Source organism: Papaver somniferum, unplaced genomic scaffold (genome assembly GCF_003573695.1).
Source record: "Papaver somniferum cultivar HN1 unplaced genomic scaffold, ASM357369v1 unplaced-scaffold_132, whole genome shotgun sequence".
In the NCBI taxonomy this organism is placed as follows: Eukaryota; Viridiplantae; Streptophyta; class Magnoliopsida; order Ranunculales; family Papaveraceae; genus Papaver; species Papaver somniferum.
The window spans coordinates 14,498,586-14,526,146 of NW_020622381.1; the positions used below are offsets into that span (position 1 = coordinate 14,498,586).

The following is a 27,561-nucleotide window of genomic DNA, read 5'->3' on the forward strand; positions in this document are numbered from 1 at the left end:
CTGCATCTGCACTTTCATCTACTCAGTTTCACCATCTTCAGTTGCAACTGCTTATCAGCCAACACCTCCAGCATCTTGACCACAACTTCTTTTGCAATATCTACCACTCTTTCACCTCATGGCAACCATCTCAAACACAATCTCTCGGGAATTCCATAGCAGCATCAACATAAACCCCATTTCTGCATCACAACATTCCTTGCATCAGTTCAGCTCCAGAGCATCTCCCTTGCTTCCTGAAACACCTGCAATGCTCCTAACATTCATCTATATTTCATCAAATACCCATGGCACCAATTCTCTGCAGTAACACTTCAATATCTCGTCAGCAACAACTTCTTCCATTACAGCAAACAATCATCATCAACTGCAGAAACCCATTCCTGATTTCCTTCTCAATTCCTCAGATCTCATCTGTAACTCTGCCAACACACAAATCATCTCAAAACCCTTTAATCTTCTCTTCTTCAGTGTACTCTTCGAATCCAACACAAACCCATCATTCCAAACTCAAATTCGAGTTGAACCCTTCATTCATCAACACCTAACTCTTCACAGATCGAAACCCTAACTTCCATTTCAGTTTCAAATCAATAACCAGATGACAACAGCTTCATCTTCACCATAACTGTAACGATAATCTTCACCAGTTCTTCTCAAATTCACCAGATCCAAAACCCTAACCTGAATCGAGCTCTGAATCTCGTTCTTCAACAACAACTGGGTCTTCTCAATTCACATTAAATGAACCCTAACTTTCGATTTCTGCTTCTCTATCTCTCACCAACATCGCCAGAATTGAACCCATCAAAATCCCTCGAATTTCATTAACGATTCTCTGATTCCTTCTCTTAATTTCAAACACACAGAGACCCTGAACTCAGCCGCACACTCTTCTGAGTTAGAAACCAAATGATTGAGAAATAACTCTCTTCTGAATTCTAGGGCTTGTGTAGTAGAATGGATGCCACCACCCAGGTGAGGAAGATAAGGGGTCAACCACAATGATTCTAGGCACCCGATGAATTGATATAGGCCACCAAAATGGAAGCCCCTAATTCCTTAGGTTGACTCCGCGCAGCATTAGCCAGTAAAATGCCGTTTTTGTCCTTTTCGCTCCAAATGAGTGTTTTCTTCTTCTTTTGCTCATAATGACTCCATTGCACCTGATAAGCTCAAAACTAAACATAAGAGATGCAATTCACAAGGATAATAGCAAAGAAAGCATAAATACTAGATATAAAATTAGGTGTTTTACAACACCTATCAAATTCCCCCACACTTAGACTTTGCTAGTCCTCGAGCAAATCAAACAAAACTTATTCTAAAGGATACATACAACTCCATCTCATGAGGGTTTACTAGAGATATACCCACAAAACCTACTTTTCCAACTTACTAGTTCTCCGTAATGATAGTATCCAACGCGCTAAGAAGACATAAAAATTATGCACACTAGTCATAAGAAGTTAGACACATAAATGAACACAATCTCATCCTTAAAGGTTGAGAGAGAAATAACCATCCCTTCTCGAAAGAAATTCGGGTTCGGAGTGATCGGAAGTCTCGACTCTGCCTCACAAGAAAGGGTTTTATGAAGTTGCTCTCAATAATAAATAGCTCTTTATGGGTCACACATGTGTCGAGGTAGGAATGAAAAGAGAATCATGCGATACGTTGAATAGTAGGAAGGCAAAAACCCTCTGAATTGTTTTGAAAACCCACATCTTTTATTCATTTTGAAAACCCTTTTTCTGACAATCTCTAAGAAAGGAAATCAGCCACTTAACGAAGGTGGGAATATGCTTACTTACCTCGTTATCCGTTCGATGTGCAGCTAGCACCACACTCACAGCATCCATAGAAACGTCTTCGGTCTTTAATCGGTGTCTTCATCTTCGTCTTCGGTCTTCAACTCGATCTATTGGGAAAGTCAATATGGAGTGAGGTAAAGCTGAATTTTAGTCATGAAAAATTGACTTAGAGTCAATAGAGGTGAATAAACAACCATACATTATTTTTCGCATCCGCTATCTCATCTCGATCTCTTCCGCTATCAGCTTCATCTGAATCTTTTCTTTAGCTTAGTGAAACTAATCGATTCTTCTTTATTATTATTGTCTCCTTTTAGATTTTTCAGTATATTATTTATTCGTTTTTATTCCAGAACACTTATATCAGGGGCAGAGGCAGAAATGCTGTTATGGGGAGGCAAAATATTTGAAGGGTAGGCAATAAGGCATAAAAAGGATTGGATCTTTTATTTTTCGTGAAAGTTGGGGAAAATTAGGCTTGGGAGACGACCCAGCAGGGTAGGAAACTTCCCACCCTTGCCGTGGGTTGGATCTGCCCCTGACTTATATCAATTGGTTAAAACTTTCTCACACAAAGATTTTTCTAGCAAACGACTAGAGAAAGCTCAAATGCTAATGATTCAGCCTTGGAACCTTTTGGGGATGTCTGATTATTCCTCCCATCAAATCCAAATGTTGATATGATAATTATAACTCAAATGCGGAAACCCACGGAAATAAACTTTACTCTAACATGTCTTCAAGTGTTGCAACACTATTGTTTTAATTTAATGAAACAAAAAGATTATTCTTAATCTTTATCTGATCGATACATAATGAATGTGCAACTTAAGGAACAAAATTAACTCTCTATAGTTTGAAAAAATCTAATTATCAAGGTATCCCTTGGTATCCCTTTTAGTCTACTAGAAAAGAAAAAAATAAGAAGCGAATACGTTCGAAAATATATCTTAGATAAGTATATGATGGACATATCGAAGAAACAAACTCTAACAGTTTCCATTTAAGTCTATATGTATATATCAGTATAAACCAAAGCAGCTACAGGAAAAACAATTTCACGGCTACAGTCTCCAATCCTTCGGTATTAGCTTAAAACAATCTACTAGATTACATCCTCAAAATAAAAGGGAAAAAGCAAACCCTAATCTTTCAACTTTCATCACCGATATCAAAACCCTAAATAATCTCCATGGATTTAGTAGAACTCATCGTCTAAATCCTCGATTCACCGTCCTTTAGCCTTCAATTAGGTCGTTGCTGCTTTTAATTAGTGATACCCCTCTTTATTCAGCATCAATTCTTTACGACCCTGATCTCTGTCTGCACTTTGTTATTTCAAAGTTGAGGTAAATCTCAGTTTGATTCAAAGCTCAACCTCGTGCTAGTCGATAAAGATTTTTTTGTTAATACCTATACATAATCTTCCTCATTACTGGTGTTGGATCTTGTTTTCCTGTCTTATTTTAATAATAATAAAAAAAAAACAACATGTGATGCCCTTTGTTTGCCTTCACTTCCTTCATGAAAACCCTTTGGTTAATTTTAAAGTCCCTCAAACCTTGACCTGATCTTTAAACCTGAAGTTGCAGTTGATTTTCATTCACAATATCTTTTTGCTTCTTAGTATTTTGTAAACCTTTAGTAATTGCTTCTAAGTTATGTTTTCTAAAGTTGTTTAGAGCCTTCCCTAGGCTAATGAAAGCCCCTTTTAACCTTTTATTTCCTATCTGAACCTGTTTTTATAAAATTGAAAGGAATTTTTTTCAAAACAACAGTTTTATTTCAGCTAGTAGTGTCGTTTAATTTGCTGTTGTTGGTGGTGTTCCTGGTGTTGTTTTCTTCAAATTGCCGTTTATTCCCTTTAGTGTTACAATGTTTTTCTTGTGTTCTTTAATCTTTTTTGGAATTCAGTTTGATTAGGTTTGTTTGGGTCTTTTTTGGTAAAGTTAGTCTTGTGTTCCAAGGTCCTAGAATTATCCTTGGAGAGTATTTTGATCAGGAATTGGATCCTTTTAAAAGATAACCTTGATTTGGTTTATCAAAACTTGTCTATGGGTCATCACATTTGATCTTTAACTGGGGCATCCAAGGAAAATAACAGCTTTAATCTTCAACCTTCATCAGTTAATCTCTAGCCTACACCAAAATAAGAGGTTGCCAGCCAACAGAGAATTGCAACGAATTTTTAATTCTCTTCTACAACATCTCATAATCGTCTGTAATGTCTTGACCAATGCGAAATATATCTCACAACTTGCAGCATAACAATTTCTCCCATGGAACCATGAATTTAGAATTGTATCGCAACTCTACAATTACTTTTTCCATAGCAGCAGCAGCAAGCACAAACCCTAATAATGCGAATGGGTCGGTGAAATCGACTCCTCTACTTACATTTAGTCTCAGTTGCATTAGTTCTTTACTTTTAAGCAAAAATCTGTTTCTTTTATAGCCTCTATTATGTTTTTAGTAACATTATTAGTAGTTGTAATCTCTGTATTCTCTGGTATACACCACCTGATGGACCAAGATGAAAAAAATGAGACAGGCAGTTAAGGATCGGACAATACACCATAGCATATGGATGCAATTGCATGACTAGCACCTTCAATCAAGCGCATCGAACACCTCTTCCATCATCAACATTCTTATGGACTCTATTGTGTCCATCAAAAGTACAACTTTTCTTGTGAAAAGCATTGAACGAAGGCCTTCCGACCTTCGACTCCAAAATCTCCCCCCCCCCCCCCCCCCCCCCCCCCCCCCGATGCAACTCTGATCAGAAGTCCGATGCTCATGTTTTGTTTCTCTATTTTGCTTCTTTAGATTCATGGAATAACATTTCAATTGTAACTAATGAATCTCCGGGTATTATATACCCTTGAGTAATAGCCCTCTGTATTTTCGTAATAAAATTTATGCTTCAAAAAGAAAAGTATAAACCAAGGACTTCTATTATTAATGTTTAGATGATCGAGCTAATAAGATTTTTGTTACTTGTGAAATGATATAAGATGGATGATAATAAATAAACCAACTGGTCCATCCTAATTAATCATAATTAGTGATTTTGGAGATCAAGTCGTTAAGTATTCGGGAAAAATAAAGTAATTTTGTCCACTCAGTATTTAATAAAAGGTTTATGCGTTTGTTAGAAGATTTTATGTTTGCATCTAAATTAATTCTAGGTCAATCTTATTTGACCAAAAGTCAGCTTTTCCTAATCCATAGTATTAGCTTTCCGGAATCCCAATAACAAAAAGAATCATTACAAAGGGGTAACTGTCAAAAGTTTCTAGGAAAGAAACCCGAATGTACCCCCACCCCACCCCTCTAGCCCAAGAGATTACAACTTTGTTAACTGGGCCATTATCCTCTACAATTCCAACTCCATCTGGCCCATTAAGTGAACCCACCAACTGAGAATATGAAAAGGGAAAATTAGGCTAAGGCCCAACCCATGGATAACCCATAGTATGAGGCCCCTAGTTAAAAGAAGTTTAAATCTAGGACCGAGTTATTAAAAGACATCCATACCCTTTTTTATATTTCCAAACCCCAAATTAAATAAAATTTAAATTTAAGCTCAAAATATTAAAATATACTAAACATGATGTCACAACCATCTTTAACGACCGCCACCACCACCAACCACCACCTCCGACGACCGCCGCCACCAACCACCACCTCCGACGACCGCCACCACCAACCACCAACAACCACCTCCGCCGGCGACCACCAGCGCCTCCGACCACCACCACCGAAACCACCACCAACCACCACCTCCTACTACCGCCACCACCAGCCACCACCGCCAACCACCTCCGCCAGTGACCACCAGCAGCAGCAGAAACCACCACCAACCACCACCTCCGTCGTCGGCGGCCACCACCGCTGACCACTGCCTCCCACCAATAATATATGGATGTGTAATCTGAAGTTACACATGCAACGAGCATGTGTATCCAGAAGTTACACATGGGTATGGCATGAAAGGGTTACACATGTGTACGACATGTGTAAGCAGAAGTTACACATGCATATAACATGTGTATCCAACGGTTACACATCCATATGGCATGTGTAATGAGAAGTTACACATAAAAAAATAGACATAAAAAAGTAAACACAAAAAAAATACATGTATTACACTTTAAGATTTATTTACAATAATTTCTTAGCATTAGTTACACACGTATCTGTCTAGTGTAATTGGGAGTTACATATGCATCTATCTAGTGTAATTGAAATTTACACAACACTATGCACACTTTCAACAACATTTATCCTACAGCTACCACCATGACTCATTTCATCATTCTCTACCAGCATCAATTCCTGACAAATCCACTGCAATAGCAACATACATTGGCAACTCTGCACCTGTTTATCCTAACATGCATCTAGCATGCAATATTGAGTTCTCAGACTCAGGCCATAACTTACCACATATCAATTCCATGGGAACCCATGTCCTGCAACTGCAACCAACACCAACTGAGTACAAATCTCAGCACCATCCAGCTTCATTTCCTCTATTCCATTACCACTGTCTTAACTTTAGTTGCACAAGTACATGTAATGTTAACTCCTAACATAAATCTACCTGAGCATCATTAACTCAAACCATTCTGATTCTTCAACCAGTGCATACCTGAGCTATATGATAGCAATAACAGTACTCGTTCATTACAAACCAATGCCAAATCTGCATCTGTACAACTTGCACACTCCTACAGCTCTCTATGAACTTTCATACTCTGAAATCAACACATCCATAACCTGTTCAGTACCATTTCATTACAAAAGATCAGCATACCTTCCACTACAAATTTCATCAAATCATAGCATATGTATAATCAGCTAACTAAACACTCATAAACAAGCATGTATAATCATCTAGTACACATAAAATGCATGTGTACTTTGGAGTTACACATGCATATAAAATGTGTAATTTGGAGTTACACATGCATATGAAATGTGTAATCAACAGTTACACATGTCATATAAGGTGTGGTGGCTCTGGTAGTCACTCCAGCAGCTGCAACCATTCTTCAGTATAGCACCAGCCATCACTCTGTAAGCACCATCACCTGCACTTCCTACCACAGCCACCACACTTGTATATTTGACAACTAAATATAACAAAATCATGAGCATCTTCCTAGATGCTCATATACAAATCACCTCCAATACATGAATACTAGATACTTCAGTTGTAGAAGGCCAAGGAAGTACCTATTCAGATATAAACGAAGACTCACAAACATCAAATAAAACATACAACTACAGGCCAGGAGCAAACAGCTAAAAAAGGATTGGTTTCACATGAACATCATTCTTGGTTCAGTTTAAATATGTCAATATATGTGATGATATCAAGTGCCAAATCTAGTCTATCAGTCAAGTCCAGTGAATTACTTGTAAAAGTTTCAGACAAATAACAAAAGGTACTGGCATTTAAAAATCGAAACACAAACCTTCATCCTTGCACTTCTGATACAATTAAGCAAGCTCTATGTAGTTTAACGTAGTCAATCCACTACAAAAGAAAAATTCAGGAACAAATAAAATAATCAAAATTATTTCCAGCACCATTCAATATTTTCTAAGAACTGTATATGCATATCTCATCAAATTAGCATGTGTAACTTATAATTACACATCTAATTAACATGTGTAACTAGTAGATACACATCCATTTAGCTTGTGTACCTATAAGTTACACATTTAATTAGCATGTGTAACTACTAGTTACACATCCATAGTCTATCAATGCTAGTTAAACACGCAGACTGTCACGTAGAGTACACATAGCTGCAAACTGATAAACAAGGATATGGTTATAGAAATCACATGATATCCTTCTCAGAGTCGATAAAAGATGAGATTATAGATGGCTAACATATTTAAAACATGATGTGCATACAAATATATTTCATACCAAAACACCACCACTAAGACAAACAGAATGTAAAGTAGATCCAACTTACAGTGTCTAACACAGCTCCAACATCCATACCAAACCTCTAAGCTTCATACCAAAACACCACCACTAACTCCAAATACAAATTATCCATACTAAACCTCTTAGCTTCATACCAAAACACCACCACTAACTAGCAATTACACGAAGATAAGACCTTGGGTGTTTTGGAAGTAATGTCTCAACAATGGGGGGAGGAAAGTGCCTGCAATTGCTTTTGTCTCAACAATTGGGTGCTTTTGTTTTCTTAGCATGTGTAATTAGGAGTTATACATGCACCTGACTAGTGTAACTGAGAATTACACATCCATATATGACATGTGTATCCAGCAGTTCAATGAAAACACATATGTAACTATAAGCTACACATTCAATTAGCATGTGTAACTCCTAATTACACATGTGTATACACAAATTATACATGTGTATACGCAAGTTACACATGAAATTTGGATGTGTAGACGCAAGTTACACATGTTGTGCATCAGAATTCTAAGACTCATACACTTGCACAGTAATTTCTAAGTATCAAACTATCCATACACATTAATGAAACAACACAGAACATGTCATATTGCTATAAATTTGTACACAGAATACAAAATTAATGAAACAACACAAAACATGTCATATTGCTATAAATTTGTACACAAAATACATCTATTCATAAAAAATGTTGAAAATAAAGCAAGTTATGTCAAATAAGAAAGAAAGAATCAGCTTACTTACCACTGACTTCAGATCCTCCTCCAAAACTTCTCCAATACCACCAACTCAACCACTACAACCTCCTCATCTTCCACCAGAACCTGCATATCCACCACCAACACTGCCACAGATTCATCAATCAAACGATGTGTAGGCGAGATAAGCAAAATAAAAACAAAAACAAGTCAACAACAACAACAAAAACAACAGAAACAACAATATCCTAAACGCATACCTAGATTTAAAACTTGTTGATTCAATTAAAAACGAGAGAAATCTTATTGATTTTCAGATATTTTCTCGTACGACGAATTCATTTCTGCTGCTGTTGAAGATCTTCTTAGTTCCATTGTTGAATCTGCATAAAAAGTAAGTAATTAGGGTTAAAACTACATTAAAGATCTTCGATTGATTCAAAAAAAAAATCAGGTTCTTCTTCTTCTCATATATGAACAGAATCAATCAAAATAAAAATCAAAAACCTAATCGAATTAATCGAACTAAGAAAAGTAAGAATGATGAACCTAATCGGAAATGATTTCTGCTGCTTCGAATCGACTGAAACTTAGATTTGATTCAAAATCTTCAAAAAAAACAGTCGATCCAACGAAAACCTAACCTGATGCAGCTTAAAAACCAACTAAAACCTAGATTCAGATGAAATCGATTGAATGATTGGTTCATATTTGAAGATTAACTGATGATCAGCTGCAAAAACTACTGGATCGATTCGTCTTCTTCTTCTTCACAGATCTGAAACGCTGGAGCCGAGAGAGAAAGAGATGGAGAAGAAAGAGAAAGAGAAAGAGAATGAAGAAATGAAATATCTTCTGATATATTCCTCTTGTATATATACTAAAGGGTAGTGTTGCCATTATTAAAATTCATAATAATTAATTATGGGCCAGATCTGAAGAAAATTTGATGTTTTGGGCCTAATAATATCATTTTCTGAAAATATGGAGTTGACGATATATGATCCATTTAGTGGGGCTTCTATATATTGAACCCATATAGTAGGGGGTCTCTCATCTACCAAATCGTACCGAGTTGCAGAAGACGTTTGTCGTTTCAGCTTTGTTCTGAAAATTGTCAGACCTCGATTGCTCCCCCAATGAGAATCGACACCTTTTTCCTGTACTTGTAGTTTTCAACCTTTGCAGCAGAGATGCGACGGGAACAATGAAATCTCATGAAGAGTAGCTAAACGGGAGCATTATAAAACTCTGAAGCGCAACAATTATTTTTTTTATTGAAAAACCTACAACGCACAGCACAACCCTTTGTTATGAGCTGTACTTATCCCACAACAAAAGCCGTGTAGCCGCTGTTTGGGAGCCGCACCACTACTCTAAACAAAAGGATATTCCGACCTAACCTAATCCCCATTTGCATTTCACTTTCGTTTTCACCTGGAACCAAGGTATCTCAAATCTCTGCCTCTTCACCATCTCTTTGTTTTCCTTTCTTTCGTACTGTATCTCTGTTTTAGTTTGGGCTCTTTTTGTTTGGTTAGAGCAAGTCTTATGATGGAATCCAACTTATTTTAAGTGTGGAAAAATCATGGAATGTCAAGTCTAGTGGCTTCCAAGTTGGTGTATTCCACAAAAAATCCAAACAAGGTTCCATGAATTTATGGAAGGGTCCGTGAAATCCATCTGAACGCTATTGAGAATGGCGCTCAACGCCAATAAGAATAGCGCTTAACGACAATTACAATAGCGTTGAACGCTATTATGAATAGCATAAATCAAACGCCATTATCAATAGCGTTGGGTGTTAGTTGATTCATTAGCAAGATTTACACGAATGCGTGAGTTTAATCTGATATGAAATTCGGTTATGTTGACAAGTGGCAGTTAATATGTGAGATGGGTCCCATCTCATTATCATCTTAATAAAATATTATTTTTCTTTTCACCAGAGTCGGACAAGTGTATTTTTTTCGTTACATAAAGGTGAGGTAAAACTTGTGTAATTTTTATTTGCGCGAGTCTTTTGCCGCATTTCATGCAAACAGGATAAACAGTGAACTGGTTTTGAAAAAACGCTAATCTTATTGGCGTTTTTCTAGCGCTATTGATAATGGCGTTTTTCCAGCGCTATTTTGTTTAGCGTTTTCGCGGTTCCACCATTAAACTTGCACTTCCATCCACAATTCCAAATGCTGAGGTGGCGTGGAAAATGGAAGATGGAACTCTTCCACCACAAGACTTGCTCTCAGTGGTTGTACTTTTGCGTTCATATTTTGTGAACCATTTTTCCTCTTAATTATATACTTGTATTTTTACCGATGAAAAAAAAAAAGTTAAAAAAACAAATCTCTAGGTTTTATTAATATTTGTTTGGTTGTTGTAGTTAAGGAACGAGCTAGCTTAGAGCAGAAATTTCAGTGATACTGGTTGTTTGTTTGGTACAAATTGTTCTGGATAATAAGTAAGTTTTTTAGTTGTTGTATGAGTTCTTTCATGAGCTTTATTAGTTTTAGAGATTTTAAGGTTGTCATTTATTGAAACTAAGAGGATTCAGGTTTTACCAAGTATCGGTTTGCAAGTCTTTAGTTAACACTGAAATCACATATCTTAAACTCTTAATGTTAGGGCTATGTAACTGTTAGGGCTCTGTAACAAAGAGTGTGGTTTTTGTTATAACTTTTAACTGCATATATAGTTGTCATGTGATAATTCTATCTGCTTTCTCATGAGATTAACTAGCATCTTTACCACTCCATATGTTAGTATGGAGATGCTCTGAGAATGATTTTTAGGAAACATGATTTGCTTAATATTTAGGCCATACAGAAATTTTGATGGAGAATAATCCATCATTTTAAGGCATTTATACTCATTATACATTGATTTTACTAAAGCATTTTGAACCATGTATTTGCCTTTTTTAATCATGTCTTCCTTGATTACCCATCTCACTAGATTTAATGTTGATTTTATGATCCATTAATCGATTGAAAGGGAACTTTAACATTAATATGGCATGTATGCAGTTATGGCCCAAGAAATAGGTGGAGTTGAAATCTACTTCGAACATGAAATCGTAACCAATGACCCCAACATCACCAGAAGTTACCGGGGAGCATTTGGCGGCCAACCTGTAATAGTCAGGAAGTATCAGACGGTCGAAATTGCCGAGTTTCAGACCCATCTACATCGACCTTCAGAGCACATTCAGAGATATATTGGGCCCTATTACCAGGACGATGTCAGATACGATATATTTGAAACTACTATTGTACCTTCGGGAACTAGTAACTCAAGAGTACCGTTTCATACAATTTATTTCTCCATTTATAATGCGCACATTGGATTCAGTTGTGTTATTATCAAATGGTCGTTTGCCTGAGATGTTTGTGGATATATATAGGTAAAGTTCAGCTGTGTTATTCTTCTATATACTAAACTTTGTCATATCTTATTTTTTGTGTGTACTGATAAGTTATATATGTTGGAAAAAAACGTGTTTTTTGTTTTGTAAAATCAAATGTGCATGAAGTATGATTTGATCCCTAGATCTATTGCCCATTAATTATTTTTTCATGTGAATAGATAAAACAATAGTCCCAGATAGACTAAAATCTAAAGAGTTTTAGACTTAAATACCATAGAATTGGCTAAAGGGCATGGCCCTTTGGGTCAACACCCTTTTGTGTGAGGGAGAAGACCTACCGTACGTGTTTAAAGCGTAAGTCTTATCACTGCTTTTCATTTCAGCTTTTGTCAGAAGTCAGATACTGTTTTGATTGTTGCTTTTCTTTTTAGCTTTAGTCAGAAGTCAGAAAATATTTTTATACGCATGAGAATCTTTCTTTGTTAGTAACGAGTGAATTTTTGACTGACTATAAAAGGAGTTGTTAAGCTCAGTTTTTAAAACATACAACAGAGAAGAAGTAACTTCTTCCTCTCTTATTATTCTCTGCTACTGTTTTAGTTTCTCTGTAACTATTTCATTTTCTTCTTAAATCTCTGCCAAGCTCTTAGAGTACCTTCTTTGTATGCTACATTGAGGGGTACTATCAGTAGTTGTATCCTGGAGGTGACTCGCCAACTGCTATAGCATCTCAGAGGAGTAGCAGGCGATATTGTCTTTAGGTCAGCATATCTCATACGTACCTCTACTAGTTCCTGTTACAATTATCTGTACATCTTCATAAACATCAGTCAAACGTTGGTTTTGAACTAAGTATTTTTTTTCTCTATTATTACGATTGTTGTTACATTTTATCCACCAATATATAATGGGTGTAGACAAATCCTTCTTGCTCTCGAAGACTTTCTGGTGGATCATGCCTTCCATGGCAACCTGACCCCAGATCATATTGGAATAAATGTACTGAATGGAAAGATTTACGCAAAGATCATTGATGCTGGCAACAGACAACTGGTACAAAATGGTGAGAAACTTATATTATATTTTTAGGTTTTAAACTCACTGACTGCACCACCTGCCACTTGTAAGGGAGTTTAAGTACTCATATGGGAACTTCCCAATTAGCATCTCCGGCAGCACAATTGCTAAACTAATAGTATGTATTATTGGAAAAGTTTCCATCGTCTCAACATTACACTAGAGAAGCTTTTGTTTACCAAAACAAAACTTTACAGGATATATATGAACACATTAAATGTGCACGTCAGAGCTAACTTCGCCTTTAATTTTTGATGCAGATTTGCTAGCTGTGACTGAACTAGTCCGGTTCTGGATTGTAGGAGGTGGAGGTGTAGTTGCGAATTATCCTGAAGCCCAGGATTTCCTTGATAGGATTTCAGGTCAAAGGTGAGTTGTTGTCTCTTTAAATTTAAACAATCTTATCTATCTTTGTGTAAAACACAAACTGAGGCTCCTTAGAAGCTGAAATTGTTACAAGATAACATAATTTTTTTTTATCTTTTTTGTTGTAAAAGGTTGGTGTTTTTCTTTTGTAGGGGCCCATCAGGTTTAATACTAAGGCATTATTATAATGCCAACCCATGCAATTTATTGCGGCATCCCCTCTTTTGGGATGCCGCCAAGTGCGTGGGCTTCCTATATAAGCTAGGTGGGACATTGCAACTGATGAGAGCTATCATCTTGCAACCTAACCATCCCTCGCGTCAGCATCTGAAGTTTGCAGTTGACTTTATGCATTTACTAAATAGAGTTCCCGGGGATCAATGGGATACTCTCTTGGACAACTGGGCTTATGCTGAAGCAGTCTCCCATAATTATAACTTTAATCTTTCATCCGAGCTGTTAAGATACGTCCGTAACAAAGGTTGTCACTTTCCAGAATTGGATTTGAGCAGTCAGGTATACAATGCTTTTTGGTTTCTAGTTGCAAGTTTAAAACTTCACTATATATATATTTTCACTCAAAGAATGAGATTTATTAAAGATTATTAATAGGTAACGTTGATGTGTCAAGTTTGAAACTACCTTCGTACTGCAATCTAAGTTTCCTTGTTAAATGATAGTTCAAGTAAACCACTTTGATGTGTCATGGAGTTAGTGGAATCAGGACAACACTTATTAGCTAGCATTTTGATTCTTTTTATAGTATGAATTCTGTTTGGTTTAGTATTTTGAAAGAATGGTGCATATCTATAAGTTGTAATGATATAAGAGTATAGATAGTGATCAGCTTGGTTTGGAGAGAGTCCCATAACAAAAGATCCTGCAATAAACCACCACCCCTGTCGCAACTAATGTTTGGAAAGCACTCCAGAAAAGTAAGCTTCCACATAGAGTCTAACATTTCATATGAAAATGTCGGAGATGTATTGTTCCTACCAGAGACAAACTGGCCAGATACAACAAGCCTGATATTGAGATGTATTGTAAGTTGTGTAATGCATCTATTGAATCCCTTGATTGTCACTACTATTGAGACTTTTAATTTTGCAATATTTATTTTGATGTAACTCTCTTAAAATCCATGACTACCTAAAAAGTCCCATGGCTAAACCTTTGTTTATATGATTGCTTTTTGTTAGTTACATTTTGGGGCACCTGTCGGAGAATTCTACAACTTTTTCAGAACTCACCGTCCACGGTTGTTGATGTGCGCTTTTGGAGCTGTTGATGATCTCCTATATGAGTTCCCTGATCTTCATCAACACTATTTCGCTGACCACACGATACAGGGCTTTGAATGAAACAGAAGGATTTATATTCTTCCTGGAACAATAATGTAAGAAACTGAACGAAATTCATTCATAGTAACAGTGGTAGAGGTAGCAATGGTGACAAGGTCTTCAATTTATGTGATGAACTAAGCAACTTTGGCTGTTGATTTTGGGAATTTTGGCGTGACGAAGTGGGTATGGATTCTTGTAGGTCTTTTGTTGGTGAACTGCTATCTGCTTACAATACCTTACTTACAAAGACTACCTACATACTGTTATCTGGGTCCATTTGCCCAGCATGAGAAATAATGCAATACAGCCTTTTGTTGTGTGTTGATCATGCATTTTTTTCGTTGTTGGTGAAGTGGTATAAGCTAGTCCTACAAACACAAATTTTGGTATCCCTGTACTGTTATCTTGAGATATGTTCTACACGGAAGGGTAATCTGTATATTTCCTACATGAGAATGTTTTTGGGACAGCCTTGTTAAATGCCGACTACAAATTTTCTTTTCTGTCATATGGGCGATTGTTTTCTGAGCAATACTTGATTATGTAAAAAGTAATCTAATTGAATTATACTTGTACGCGCTTTAGGTAGCAGTTCCAGAATGGTATTATACAACTACAAATGAACCTGTGAAATGGCTGTTTGACCCCAACAAGCTCTTTGCCGCACTGTTTTATTTACACACACCTGGTCAACTACCAACCCATGCAGAAAATTCGGAAACCAAGGTTTCAATGGGAAGTTTCTCCTCAGTAGTGACTTCTCGAAATTTCGGCAGTATTCTTGCATTTTCAGAGATACGTGACGCTACAAATAACTTAGATGAAAGCCCAGTTATTGGAGTGGGTGGATTTGGAAAGGTTCACAAAGGAGTTTTGGAGAGTGGGGCTTTATTTGCTGTAAAACGTGGCAACTCGCGATCTCATCAAGGACTAGTTGAGTTCGAGACAGAAATTGAATTGCTGTCCACGCTTAGGTATAGACATTTGGTCTCTCTAATAGGATACTGTGAAGAACTCAATGAAATGATCTCTTAGGAGACACTTATACGGTTCAGGTTCCTGTCTACTTCCATGGAAACAAAGGCTTGACATCTTCATTAGAGCTGCTAAAGGCTTACACTACCTTCATACTGGTGCAGCTGAGAGTAGAGGTGTAAAACGTGCCGGCCCGGCACAGCCCGGCACACGAAGTCGTGTGCTTTACGTGCCATGTGCTATGCTGGGTTGTGCCAACGATTTAAACGTGTTGTGCTTTACTAGTCAAAAGCTAGGCACAACACAACCCACGGGCACAACACGTAACGTGATGTGTCGTGCTGTGTCGTGCTGGCACACGTGCTATAAACAATTTGAAATCGCTTAATGGTATACATTAAGTCGGACATTATATCTAAATAGACAACATGTGAATTAATGTTCTAGTCAAGTATATATAGGTAATGACATTATAACAACGATATTTCCAAATATTAAGATATTACATGTGTTGTTATAAAAATAAGCCGATATAAAAGGTCAAGAACTAGATAGAATAGTAACTCTTTTATAAAATATACACAAAATGTGGTGTATTATACCTTGTTATATTATGTATTTGTGCATGCTATGACGTGTTTTCTTAACGTGTTGTGCTGGGATGGGTCACGTGCTAATCCGTGTCGCGTGTTGTGCTGGGCTACTGTGTCCATTAGTCAAACCCAGCACGTCCCATTTAACTAACGTGTTGTGCCGTGCTAGGCTAAGTCACGTGTTGGGCTGGGCTGGGCTCAATTTTTAACGTGTTGTGCTGGGTTGTGCTCGTGCTGGCACACCTCTAGCTGAGAGTATTATATATAATACTTCTCGATGACAATTTCACGGCGAAGGTGTTGGAATCCCATGGATCAAGAGAGGAGTGAGAAAGAGGTTTGCACAAATCTCACATAAAAATTACATTTAAGAAAACTTCTCATAATTTTTCATTAACGTTGTTGTTGCCTCTTATAGGCTAATAAATGACAGAGTATTTCTGTAAGGACCCTCAAGCTCCTCAACGCTATTAGACTAGTCAAGAGATGTATTATCCGATAATAACTCGATTACTTTAACACGAACGTTAATTAATAGAAATTAATCTACAATGAACTAAATACGAAATTAGTGGCGTTGAATAGCTATCGAAAAGTTATGCTATTTGGACTACTCGAACGTGTCATTCGGACATTGGATGAAGAAGATATCATCAGATTTATTTAAAGGGAAAAATAATTATTTTGCAGTTAACCGACATGGCTTCCTTTAACGTTTTGGTGGGTGTCTTTATTATGGGTCGTTAGCCTTATCACCAAAACGTGTCGAGAGAAGATTTTCACTTTCTCTTTTCTTCTTCTTCTTTCTTCTCCGTTCTTCTCTTTCATGTTCTTTCTCATCCTCTTCCCTGCTTCTATTTTGTTGAGAGATTGAGAGTTTTGCGTAGGGTTTTGTTGAACACAATCAGTTGATGAAGATGTATTAATCAGGATGATGACGATGCTGTTGTGAATTAATAAAGAGACAATTTGGGATCAGAGAATTTACAGAGGAGTTCTTGTATTTCTGAGCGGGGTTAGTTTTGGGTTAAGTTTTGTAGCAGATTTCTTAATTCAATGTTTAAGTAAATGATTTAGATTTTTAAATGCCTCTTATTTAATTAATTTCTTGGACTAGTCAGTTGCTAGATTAGGAGGCGCTACAATTTACACACCACTCTAACAGATGCACCTTCATGGTCCTTATTCATTAGGACACTAACTACATGCAATCGTAAAACGTGGTCACTTGAATAACCACAACTCCTGACTTGTAGGTATTATATACCTATTCAACAGTTCCTAAATACTAGGATAAATTACACGGTTAACTAAAATATCTTAATTAACCAAATCCGTGTTTGGATCGTATGTTCTACACATTCTCTTAATTCAAACACGTTAAGTATCTCATTCCATTGTCTTGATCACTGCATCATGTATAAGCAGAAACATCATCATCAACGTAACGGTCTCCATCGTCAATGTCTTCATCATAATGATCGTCTTCATCGTATCATTATCTTCATCGTTGCATCATCATCATCATCACCGATCTTCATCACTGTCACCATTATTATCATTGTTAGCCAACCAGCATTCTGCATAACTTGGAGTAACCCAATTTTTTTTGAACAAAATCTTAGACCCCCCTACATATTTTAAACAAAATAATTTTGCACCAAAAATATGTTCATCACAATTTCTCTTCTCAATAAAAACTGTAATCAAGTTATTTAGTTTTTTGTTTTCTTCAATAGAAACCCCTGTTTTTCAAAGACCTAATTAGTAGGATTTTTTCTTCATCACATTTTTGGCATCTCAAACCCTTATTTTCCAACTTTGCCTTCATCACATCTAGAAACCCATGTTTTCTAACCTAAAAAAAAAAACATCTTTTTTTATTAATGGAAACCCTTGTTTTCCAAACACACAATTTTTTTTTTACCTCGGAAACAATTTTTCTAACATCACTTTTCTGACAAAATAAATCAATAATTTTTAAAAACAAAATTTTCAAAACAATTTTCTAAACCCTCTTTCAACATTTTTAAAACTTTGAACAATTTTTTTCGAACTCTTCTGGAACATCTTTTTCTATATAACCCTCTTCCCCAACTCAACTCTCAACCCCAGCTCTGATACCATGTTGGAATTCCATGGATCAAGAAAGGAGTGAGAGAGAGATTTGCACAAAACTCACATAAAAATTACATTTAAAAAAACTTCTCATAATTTTTCATTAACATTGTTGTTGCCTTTCATAGGCTTACAAATGACATAATATTTCCTCATCACTCTAGCAGACGCACCTTCATGTTCCCTATTCATTTGGACACTAACTACATGCAATCGTAAAACGTGGTCACTTGAATAACCACAACTCCTGGCTTGTAGGTATTATATACCTATTCAACGGTTCCTAAATACTAGGATAAATTACACGATTAATTAAAATATCTTAATTAACTAAAGCCGTGTTTGGATTGTATATTCTACAGAAGGTTGCAGATTTTGAGCTGTCGAAACTAGGCCCTAGACTGGATCAAACTCATGTAAGTACAATAATAAAGGTAAGCTTTGGATATCTGGATCCAGAATACTTTCGCAGGCAGCAACTTTCAGAGAAATCTGACGTGTATTCCTTTGGAGTTGTGCTAATGGAAATATTGTGCTCTCGGCCGGCCATAAATCCTTCTCTACCACTTCTCCACCAATGGAACAAGTGAATATAGATGAATGGGCCATCCACTGGCTAAGGAAGGGCCGCCAGATAAAGAAGATGATTGACCCCCATTTCATTAGATTTTTGAACCTTCAGACATTAAGAAAATTTGATGAAACAGCAAAGAAGTATTTAGCTGAACATGGAATTGATAGACCAATAATGGGAGATGTTCCGTGGAATTTGGAGTATGCTCTTCAACTTCAAGAAGCTTCAGCGCTATCAGTTGCAATATTTTTTTTTTATTTTAATCGATAAAGAAAAGATTGCATTTATTAAAATGACGTGGGTACAAAGAGACTTGTACCACCCATGAGGATACACAAAAGTCCCAAATCCAAAAGTAGCAACATGCTGCCAAAAGAGAACAAAGGACAAAGAACAAAAACGCTCTAAAAGCCTAACAATTGTTGCAAAAGGGAAGGAGACTGTCATGTCCCATGTCTTATAGGGCACCCGTGTATAAGGGCACCCTAGGTGTAGTTAGTATTTTGTTAAGTATGCGTCTGGCACATGTGACATTCTGATGCTCTAATATGTATCGAGTCTGTATTCCTCTTTCTAGTTATCGAAATAGAAATTATTGTTTGGTTTTGTTCTTCCGCCTCTCTGAGGTTTTATCTTTCAATTTCTGTAGTGTAGATCCTACAGGATTGAGCCTGATTACTTATTGTAGTGTAGATCACTACAAGTGGTATCAGATTGGGTCTTTTATTGGATTGATCATGGATGATTTTAGACTTATTAGTGCTTCAATGAGTGCAAATTGTGAACTAATTAATCTTCGATTGGATTACTTAATTGAATTGGGAAATAATTCACCAAATCGGAACCAGAATCTCCTGAATTTGTTGGATCTCATCCATCATGCGGAGAGGAAGGTAGAGTCATTTCTTCACACTTCAAATCAGGTCCCGCCATCGGAGGAAACTTCAGTTGAAGTTGATGAGGGTGCAGAAACAACGAAGATGGAGGATGTAATTGACAGCGAAGAAATTGTTGAAGACTCAATTGACATAGAGTTGGTCACTGTTTTCAGCCGAAATTCGTCAACCTCATTGGAAGATGTAGATGATGATTCTCATGAATTAGAGTTAATTCCTCAATTTTTCTTTGCTGAAGAAGAAGGTGATTATTCTCTTGAATTGGAGTTGATTTTTCCATATTTCTTTGTTGAATCTGAAGATGTTGATTCATTGACTGGTAGGAGTTTACTATGTGAAGAAGTTGAAACACCGGAGACAATTGAGTTCTCCCAGGATTTAATTGCTCCTCTCGATCTGAACTGTAAGAATTGTCTTTCTCTCCATCTTGATTTTACTCGTAACATTTTTGATCGTGGAAGGTGGTTTCATGGGTCAATTTTCATTGATGATTACCATTGGAGATGTGTTTTCGAGTTGGCTTTAAAACATGGGTATAAATTCAATTCGCTGTTAAGAAATTCAAGTGCAGTAGTTTCGGTTGAGGATGGTAATACTGGTGATGGAAATTATATGTTTGTTAAGATGCTTCAATGGGGTATCAGTCACCAAATGGCTAGTGTGAAATCTTCTCACCCTTGTTTCAACCTTACCAGTAGAGTACTTGATCGAGGAAAGAAGTTTGAAGCTATTAACAGGTTGTATTTCATCACACACCCAACTCAAATAACTTCTATACGTGATATTTCATCTAATGCTAAGTATACTAGGCTTATATTTGATAGAGGACGGTTGCTGGCATTGAGTAAGAGGTATTATTACTACAGAAGAAGCTTTGAATTCAGTTTTGGTGTCATTATTTCTTCTGGTTTTGAATTGTTCTTAGTGAGGTCGAATATGTTTCTGCATGTTGAAAAGAGTTACAATCAAGATGATTGCAAGTTGTTAGATAGAAGGCAGCAGCAAGGTAAGGTTCTCTGGATTGTTTTTCTACGTCAAATGACAAAGGAAGCTGCTTATGGCAAAGCTGGAGAACTAATTGATCAACTGCACCATACTGGAATCTGGAGTGGCAGTGATGATATAAGTTCTGTAATCTTGCATCTGACGTGCTGGGTACTTAGTAACTTGGTCGCTCGCTCTGTAATACATGGGAGTGGAAAGGTACAAAAACTTTCCGTCAAAATTGCAGATTATATAACTGGGAATTTTATTACTTATACCTCCAGATTGAGTCGAGTTTTTGTGTGGAAAATTCCCTTGAAGGAGCTTAGGTACCTCCAGACGTTCCTTATTTCAATTTCCACAGTGGTGAAAGGTCATATTTATCTTTCAGATATCGGGGTCTTGCACATATTATTACTTACATTTGAAGTTTATGAGCGAGAATTGCTTAAGAGGTATGCTTATTACGTTAGAAGCAACTTCGATATCAATTTTGGTATACTTAATTTTGGTCGAATGGTTCTTAATGGGCCAATTTTTACGAATAAGCTCAACGTACCTGTTGTTTATATGCTGATTACAGAACTTGGGCATGGTTCAGAATTGTTGTCGGCGAATTCGAATGTGATTTTAGTTGTTAAAGATAGCGACAGTTGTTATTGTAGAAAACTGTTTATGAAAGTGTCACAGAAAGGTGGTATCACCAGTCATTGTTATGGTAGAAGGTTGTTTGATCGTGGTAAAGATTTGGACGTGCTTAAAAGTGGGAATTCTGTATACGAGTTAATTCTGGAATTTGCGTACTGCCTTGATTTGTTAATTAAGTATCCAGAGGTATTTTTGTTTGATAGTTGTATTACTCGCAAATTGTGTGAAAAAATATTTCAGCAAGGTAAATTGGCTGGGAATATAGAGTGGAGATCGAGTAGTGGGGATTTATCTGATGCCGCCGGAAGTCGTCTTTGGTGAACCATTGAATTTTCGTGTTGGTGTACATGAATGTAGACATGGCTCAGACATTGTTTTGCTGGCTTTGAAAATTCTACCCAAGCTTCTTCAAACTATTTTGCTGACTGTTACCATTGCTGCAAGATTCGTATATCCTTTGTCCCAGAATTTTCCAAGTCATCTGCATGACATCTATAACACCCTTCAAGGTAAAGAAATGAGGACTCGAGCAATTCACCGTGCGTCTGGGATTGTTTTTCCCTCTTTTATATATTTTCTAGCAGGCTGTCGAATATTGTTGGGGGGCATGTGGCGGGTCAGGATACTTCGAAAGAACTGCAGATGCCACACAGTTGAAGGTTTTATGCATTAAATTACTTCAAGTGGCAGGGAAGACTGAATCCAGCGATGAAAAAGAATTATCTTACGAGATGCATCATGGTAATAGATGGAGTTCCAGCTGTGGTGAAGGTTCTCAAGTATTGAATTTGAGATATGACTTACTTCATAAAATTGAACATCTGTATATGAAATCCTTGGAGATCCATGTTACTGGATGATGCCTCACGGATTATTTTAAAGAAGTCAATATGTGTGCACTTGTTCATTTCTTATAGTGCTGGCAAGCTGTGTGATGAATTTTTACAGCAAGAGTTTGAATTAATTGTGTGCAGTGGTGGTTCGTGGAGTATATTAAGTGGTAATGTGTTCGGTAGGTTTTTTACTGGCTACCTGAAGAAATTCGCTCTACAGTTTGTAGTAGTAATCAGTGGTGTCTCGACTGTAAGAAATTCCTTGTAGTGGCGGTTGGAGTCACAGAGATGCTCATAGATGTTAATACTGGCGAGGACGGGTGACACGAGTGGTTAGAGGAATTACCTACGGACGTGGTTGCTGTTCTTACTTGGATAGATGTTGCAGTTCCGAACTGTTCGTTTCTAGGGAGTCAGATCATCATTTTTTTAAAGAACCGTTATGGAAGAGTGGAATTCTTTAAAAGAAGAGTGAACAGTATAGAGAAGCTTGTAAAGACTTATGGCGGGAAAAGAAAATGGTATGAGCTGCTCAGTCAAATGTGTATAGAAGTTGTTGGTGAAGAGATTTGGATATTGACAGTGGTTCGTACTGGTGGTATAAGGCCCTTTTGGAGTCAGCTGTGGCAGGAGGAATTCAGGGCGTTCGAGGAATTATTGACACACACTGTGGTTTCAACTCCAAATACAGCTAAGTATCTCATCACCAGGGTTTGTATGCTCAAGTTTGCTGCAGTAGACATATCTCTATTCACTACACTACATGGCTTCCCTGTATACATGGTGTACAGTCAAGAGTATAGTATATACTCATTAGTTGGTCTTGGCAAGAGTTGCTCACCATATTAGCTACTTCTTGCTACACAAACATCAGTATACCCAAAGGTGCTCCTACAGTCACTGCTAACACTATTTTTGGTTGGTATTCATGGATGCAAGTGGTCTCTTTTATTATTACCTACCTAGACGTGAGTTCAGCTTATGTGGGCCTTGGTGTTGAAGATTATATGTGTTCCATCTTTTGTAGTGACGGTGAACAAGCTGCAACAACTATTTATCTCTTCGGCCCCGCTTATTCCATTTTCATATCTACCATCCTTGAGGACAAGGATGATTTGAGGGGGTGGGATTTGTTATGTCCCATTTCTTATAGGGCACCCGTGTGTAGATGGTGGATTTTCGACAAAGAGTAGAATTGTAAAACTATATTCCAGATTCGGCAATCGGATGAGTATTGAGACTCATGTCTCTCATTAAAGCATGAAAGCTCATGTCATAAATCTCTGACTGAGAAGGCTGTCTCTCAGAGTACGTGTAGATATGTAGTCTCTTAGCTGAGGCCACGACACATTTCATGAATACCGAGCAATTTCAGTAATTATTCCGGATCCGACAATCGGATGAGTATCGAGACTCATGTCTCTGTGCATGAAAGCTCATGTCACCTCTGATGGAGAAAGTCTCTCAGAGAAGATGAAGATGTGCAGTCTCTCAGCTGAGGTCACGGCACATCTCATACTGTATAGAATCGAAAGATTGGGCGGCTCCTAGACAGCATGTCTGCTAGTATAGAGCGACAACGTCTTCGGGATGTAACTAGATTTTCCCCGACTATGCAAGAGCAATATGACACTCCAGCAAGTTCATATTGCTCAACCCTCAGGTAATTAATGCTCCTAGACAGGAAGCCCTTCTAGTATAGAGCCAACAATTAATTATCTTAAATCGTCTGAATATCCAGCAATATTCTACGAGCCATCGTCTGAATATCCAACAATATTCTACGAGTCGTCAATTAATCGCCTGAATATTCAGCAATATTCTACGATTCCTCGTTATATTTCGTTACTTCAATCTGTGGTTCTTCCCAACAGAATTCCACAGGTTAGTAATAAATATTCAGCGGAACAGGCATCTGAACATCGAATAAGCCCTGACAAAAATGGTGCAAGTGTAATTAGCAGATAATGCACAGACCAGCATTTTGAATGCACGAACGAGCATTTCAAAAATACGAACGAACGAGGAACTTATGCAAAATAGGAAGGGAAAATAATAATAATAATAAAATATTAAACAAAAGCGCCAGGGGACTAGGCTCACCAGCCGGCCAGCCATGCCATGACTAGTCCCGCGCCCAATTTTATATTTTACCCTATTTTTACTATTTTCACGATCTCATGAAAATCCTCCCGTTCGAGCAAATTTCCTTTATTTCAAAGAAATTATCTAAATCACATGATTTTATCAAAAAATAATAAAGTTAGGGAAAGGTGTCGAGGGACCGAGCACCAGCCGGCCATGCCTTGGTCGTGGCCGGTCCCACACCTCACGTCTCCATTATTTTATTATTTCTCTCAAATTATGAAAATTCCTTGATTTTATGAATTTTTCCTAAAATCATGAAAATTACCTAATTTCATGTATTTTTATCTAAATCACATAATTTTATCAAAAAATAATAAAATTAGAGAAAGGTGTCGCGGGACCGCCGGCAGGCCGGTCATGCCTTGGCCGTGGCCGGTCCCACATCTCACGTCCCATTATTTTATTATTCCTTCTCAAATTATGAAAATTCCTTGATTTTATGAATTTTCCTTAAAATTACCTAATTTCATGTATTTTCTCTAAAATCATGAAAAATTAGGAAAACTTGTGGGACCGGGCTCTAGCCGGCCGGCCATGCCCTAGCCGGTCCCACACGCCCATTATTTTATTATTATTTGGTATTTGGTTTCCTGATTTCATGAAAACTGCCTGATTTCAACAAAATATGTTGGTTTTCAACAAATCCCTTTGATTTTATGAAAAATTATCTAAAATCGTCAAAATTACATAAAATTGGGAAGAGTGCCTTTGGGCCCGCGCCCATTAGCCGGCCGGCCATGCCACGGCCATTGTCGGTCCCACACTCCCATTCCCTATTTTATATTTTAATTTATGTCTCTCATCTCATGGAAGTTCCCTAATTTCGCTAAACTCTCCAGTTTCATGGAATTTCCCTTAAATCAGAGAAAAATACATAAAATCACATAAAACTGGGAAAAGCATGTGGGACCGCGTGTCAGCCGGTCGCCATGCCCTAGCCGTGGCCGGTCCCACACCTTGTGATTCCTTGTTTATTTATTATTATCATCATCTCATGTATTTTTGCCGGTTTTAGCAAAACCATGGATTTTGCATATTTTCTCCAAATGTTGCTCAAACGTGCATCAGAAAATATCAAAATTCTCAGGACTGAAGCACAGACACTATGGTGACACGGGCACATCCCCTTGACCGACCAAGGGTGACCCTGAGGCTTGCAAACAGCTGGTCCCGCATGTTTTAATGATTTTAACCTAATTTGCTCAGATGCTCATATTAGGTTCGAACTCTTTCCAAACAATTGGAAGTTCGCTCAAACGACCATCTACTGGTCCCATTGTAGTTGCATGAAATCCTACACTACACCCCTCATATGATTTCATTACTACTCAACTCATTTTTAGATTTACACTCTTAATTTTATTGATCAATCTTTGAATATTCTTACAAGAAAAGATAAAGGAATCACGAATGACCTCTGCTCTAGACTTTCTCTCTCCTATTTACTTGTTTCTTACTCAAAAAATATCTCTCCCCTTCCTTTACAACTGAACGACTATTTATTGGGAAATACATAGTGGATGACAGCTAATCTGTCCTTTATTTTCGAATATGACTTGCGACATTCTCGCAACCTTACAAATCTTAATCTCGCAAACTCTCTAATTTTCGCAGGACCATCACATCTTTCTCATGATTTTAGCTGACGTCGTTTATTATCTAATTTCTGAAATTGTTCTGCGACGCTGTTGTGTTGTGTTGTTGATAATTTCGCTAAGATTTATTGTTGCGAGATTCTGATCCTACATCTTGCCTCTTCTCATATCTTTTCTGCGAAGTAGAGAATGATGTGAGAAACACCGCAGCTGTTCCTCTCTTCATTTTCTGCATTTATCACACGTATTGTTTCTTCCATCCGTTTCTTGACACGTCTTTTGTAACTGCTGCTTTTTAACTGCTTATATCTTCCCGCATTAATCGTGTTTATCTTCTCGAGGAAAAATTCCCTCTATATATATTCTTTCTCACTCTCTTTTTCTTTCTTTTTATTTTCTCTGCAACTTCATCGTTCTTATGGAAATTCCGTTATTGCAACTTTTCTTCTTTATTCTTCAATCTTTTTAATTTCTTCTTCATCTTCATACTATTTCTTCTGCAGATCTTCATCATTCGTAATTTTCTTCGAAATAATCTTCCTGCTAGTGTTTTTCATGGATTCATCAAGGTTAGTTTTCTTTTTTCTTCTTTATGGGTTTTGCTGAAATTGATCTTGTTTACTGCCTTATTTGATGTTGTTTATGTGATTCCCATACTTTTGTTATTTCAGCAAAAGCGCCTCCAACACTAAGTTTACGGTTCAGAACCCTAACATTCCCAAACCGCAGCATAAAGTTGTTGCGCATAAAAGAAAGTCTGCAAATGAGAAGGTAGTAAGAAACATTATCCTTTTCTAATAACAATATTGTTGCCTCTGTTTCTTATCTGGATTGTAATTCGCAGGGTGATAAGGATGTCAATAAACCTCTCAAGAAATCTCGCCACCTTAAAACTGTTCAAACTTCTGTTCCATTCCACTTACTTATCTCTTCTAAATCTCCTGCGACATTTTCGCAAGATAAACCCTTATCTCCAATTCGCGAAAAAGATGCCTCAAACTTCATTTCTTCAACTGATCTTTCAATGATTGAAACCCCCTTTGTTGATCCTTCTGTGAATGAAACTTCTTCTCTTCCTATTGAGAATGTTTCTCAACCTTCTATCATTGCCAGTTCTCTACCTGAGTCTCTTCCCCTTTCGAAAGAAACCGTGGAAGGAATAGATATTGCTTTCAAAGTTTTTTCTAAAGTCCTGGATGATGGCAAGAAGTCCTCCATTGATCCTGTCAAGTCCAATGTTTGTGAAATTCTGAGCAAGCATTTAGGTTCTGACAGAGCTGCTTCGCAGACAGCTTTGGAAAAAGAGTGTAATGCTCTTCGTCTCGAAAATCAAAAGCTTCGGAATGTTTTGTTGGATCGTGACAATCTTCGCAAGAAGAATGATGAATTGAGAGGTATGATTTTCTTATCTGTGTCTTCAATTTGCCTTTTTAATGGTTTTATCCTTCCCATATTTAATTATCCTTGAAATCCCTCTTTCGCATGTTAAGCCTTAAACCAGAAACGAATAATGGAGAGATATCAATTTGAATCTGTTGTTGAAGAAGCCCGTGTT

General features: G+C 37.2%; 1 protein-coding gene across 2 annotated transcripts; it reads left to right on the forward strand.

Moving 5' to 3' along the window:
* The first annotated feature begins 19,498 nt into the window (after positions 1–19,498).
* LOC113333004 lies at positions 19,499–23,529 on the forward strand. Of its 2 annotated transcripts, none has more exons than XM_026579489.1 (2): positions 19,499–21,001; positions 21,104–23,529. In XM_026579489.1, exons 1-2 carry the CDS (start codon positions 19,640–19,642, stop codon positions 21,749–21,751), a joined length of 2,010 nt encoding a protein of 669 aa, XP_026435274.1. In that variant the 5' UTR covers positions 19,499–19,639; the 3' UTR covers positions 21,752–23,529. The 2 variants fall into 2 exon arrangements, with proteins under 2 accessions (XP_026435274.1, XP_026435275.1); XM_026579490.1 differs by having other exon boundaries at positions 19,499–21,237; positions 21,366–21,508.
* The last annotated feature ends 4,032 nt before the right edge of the window (positions 23,530–27,561 follow it).

Bases quoted from the DNA above. Each gene is read 5' to 3' on its own strand.
- LOC113333004 (XM_026579489.1), top strand. From the start codon at position 19,640: ATGGATGATTTTAGACTTATTAGTGCTTCAATGAGTGCAAATTGTGAA. The intron at 21,002-21,103 runs GTACAAAAACTT...ATTCCCTTGAAG, and splicing joins TAATACATGGGAGTGGAAAG to GAGCTTAGGTACCTCCAGAC.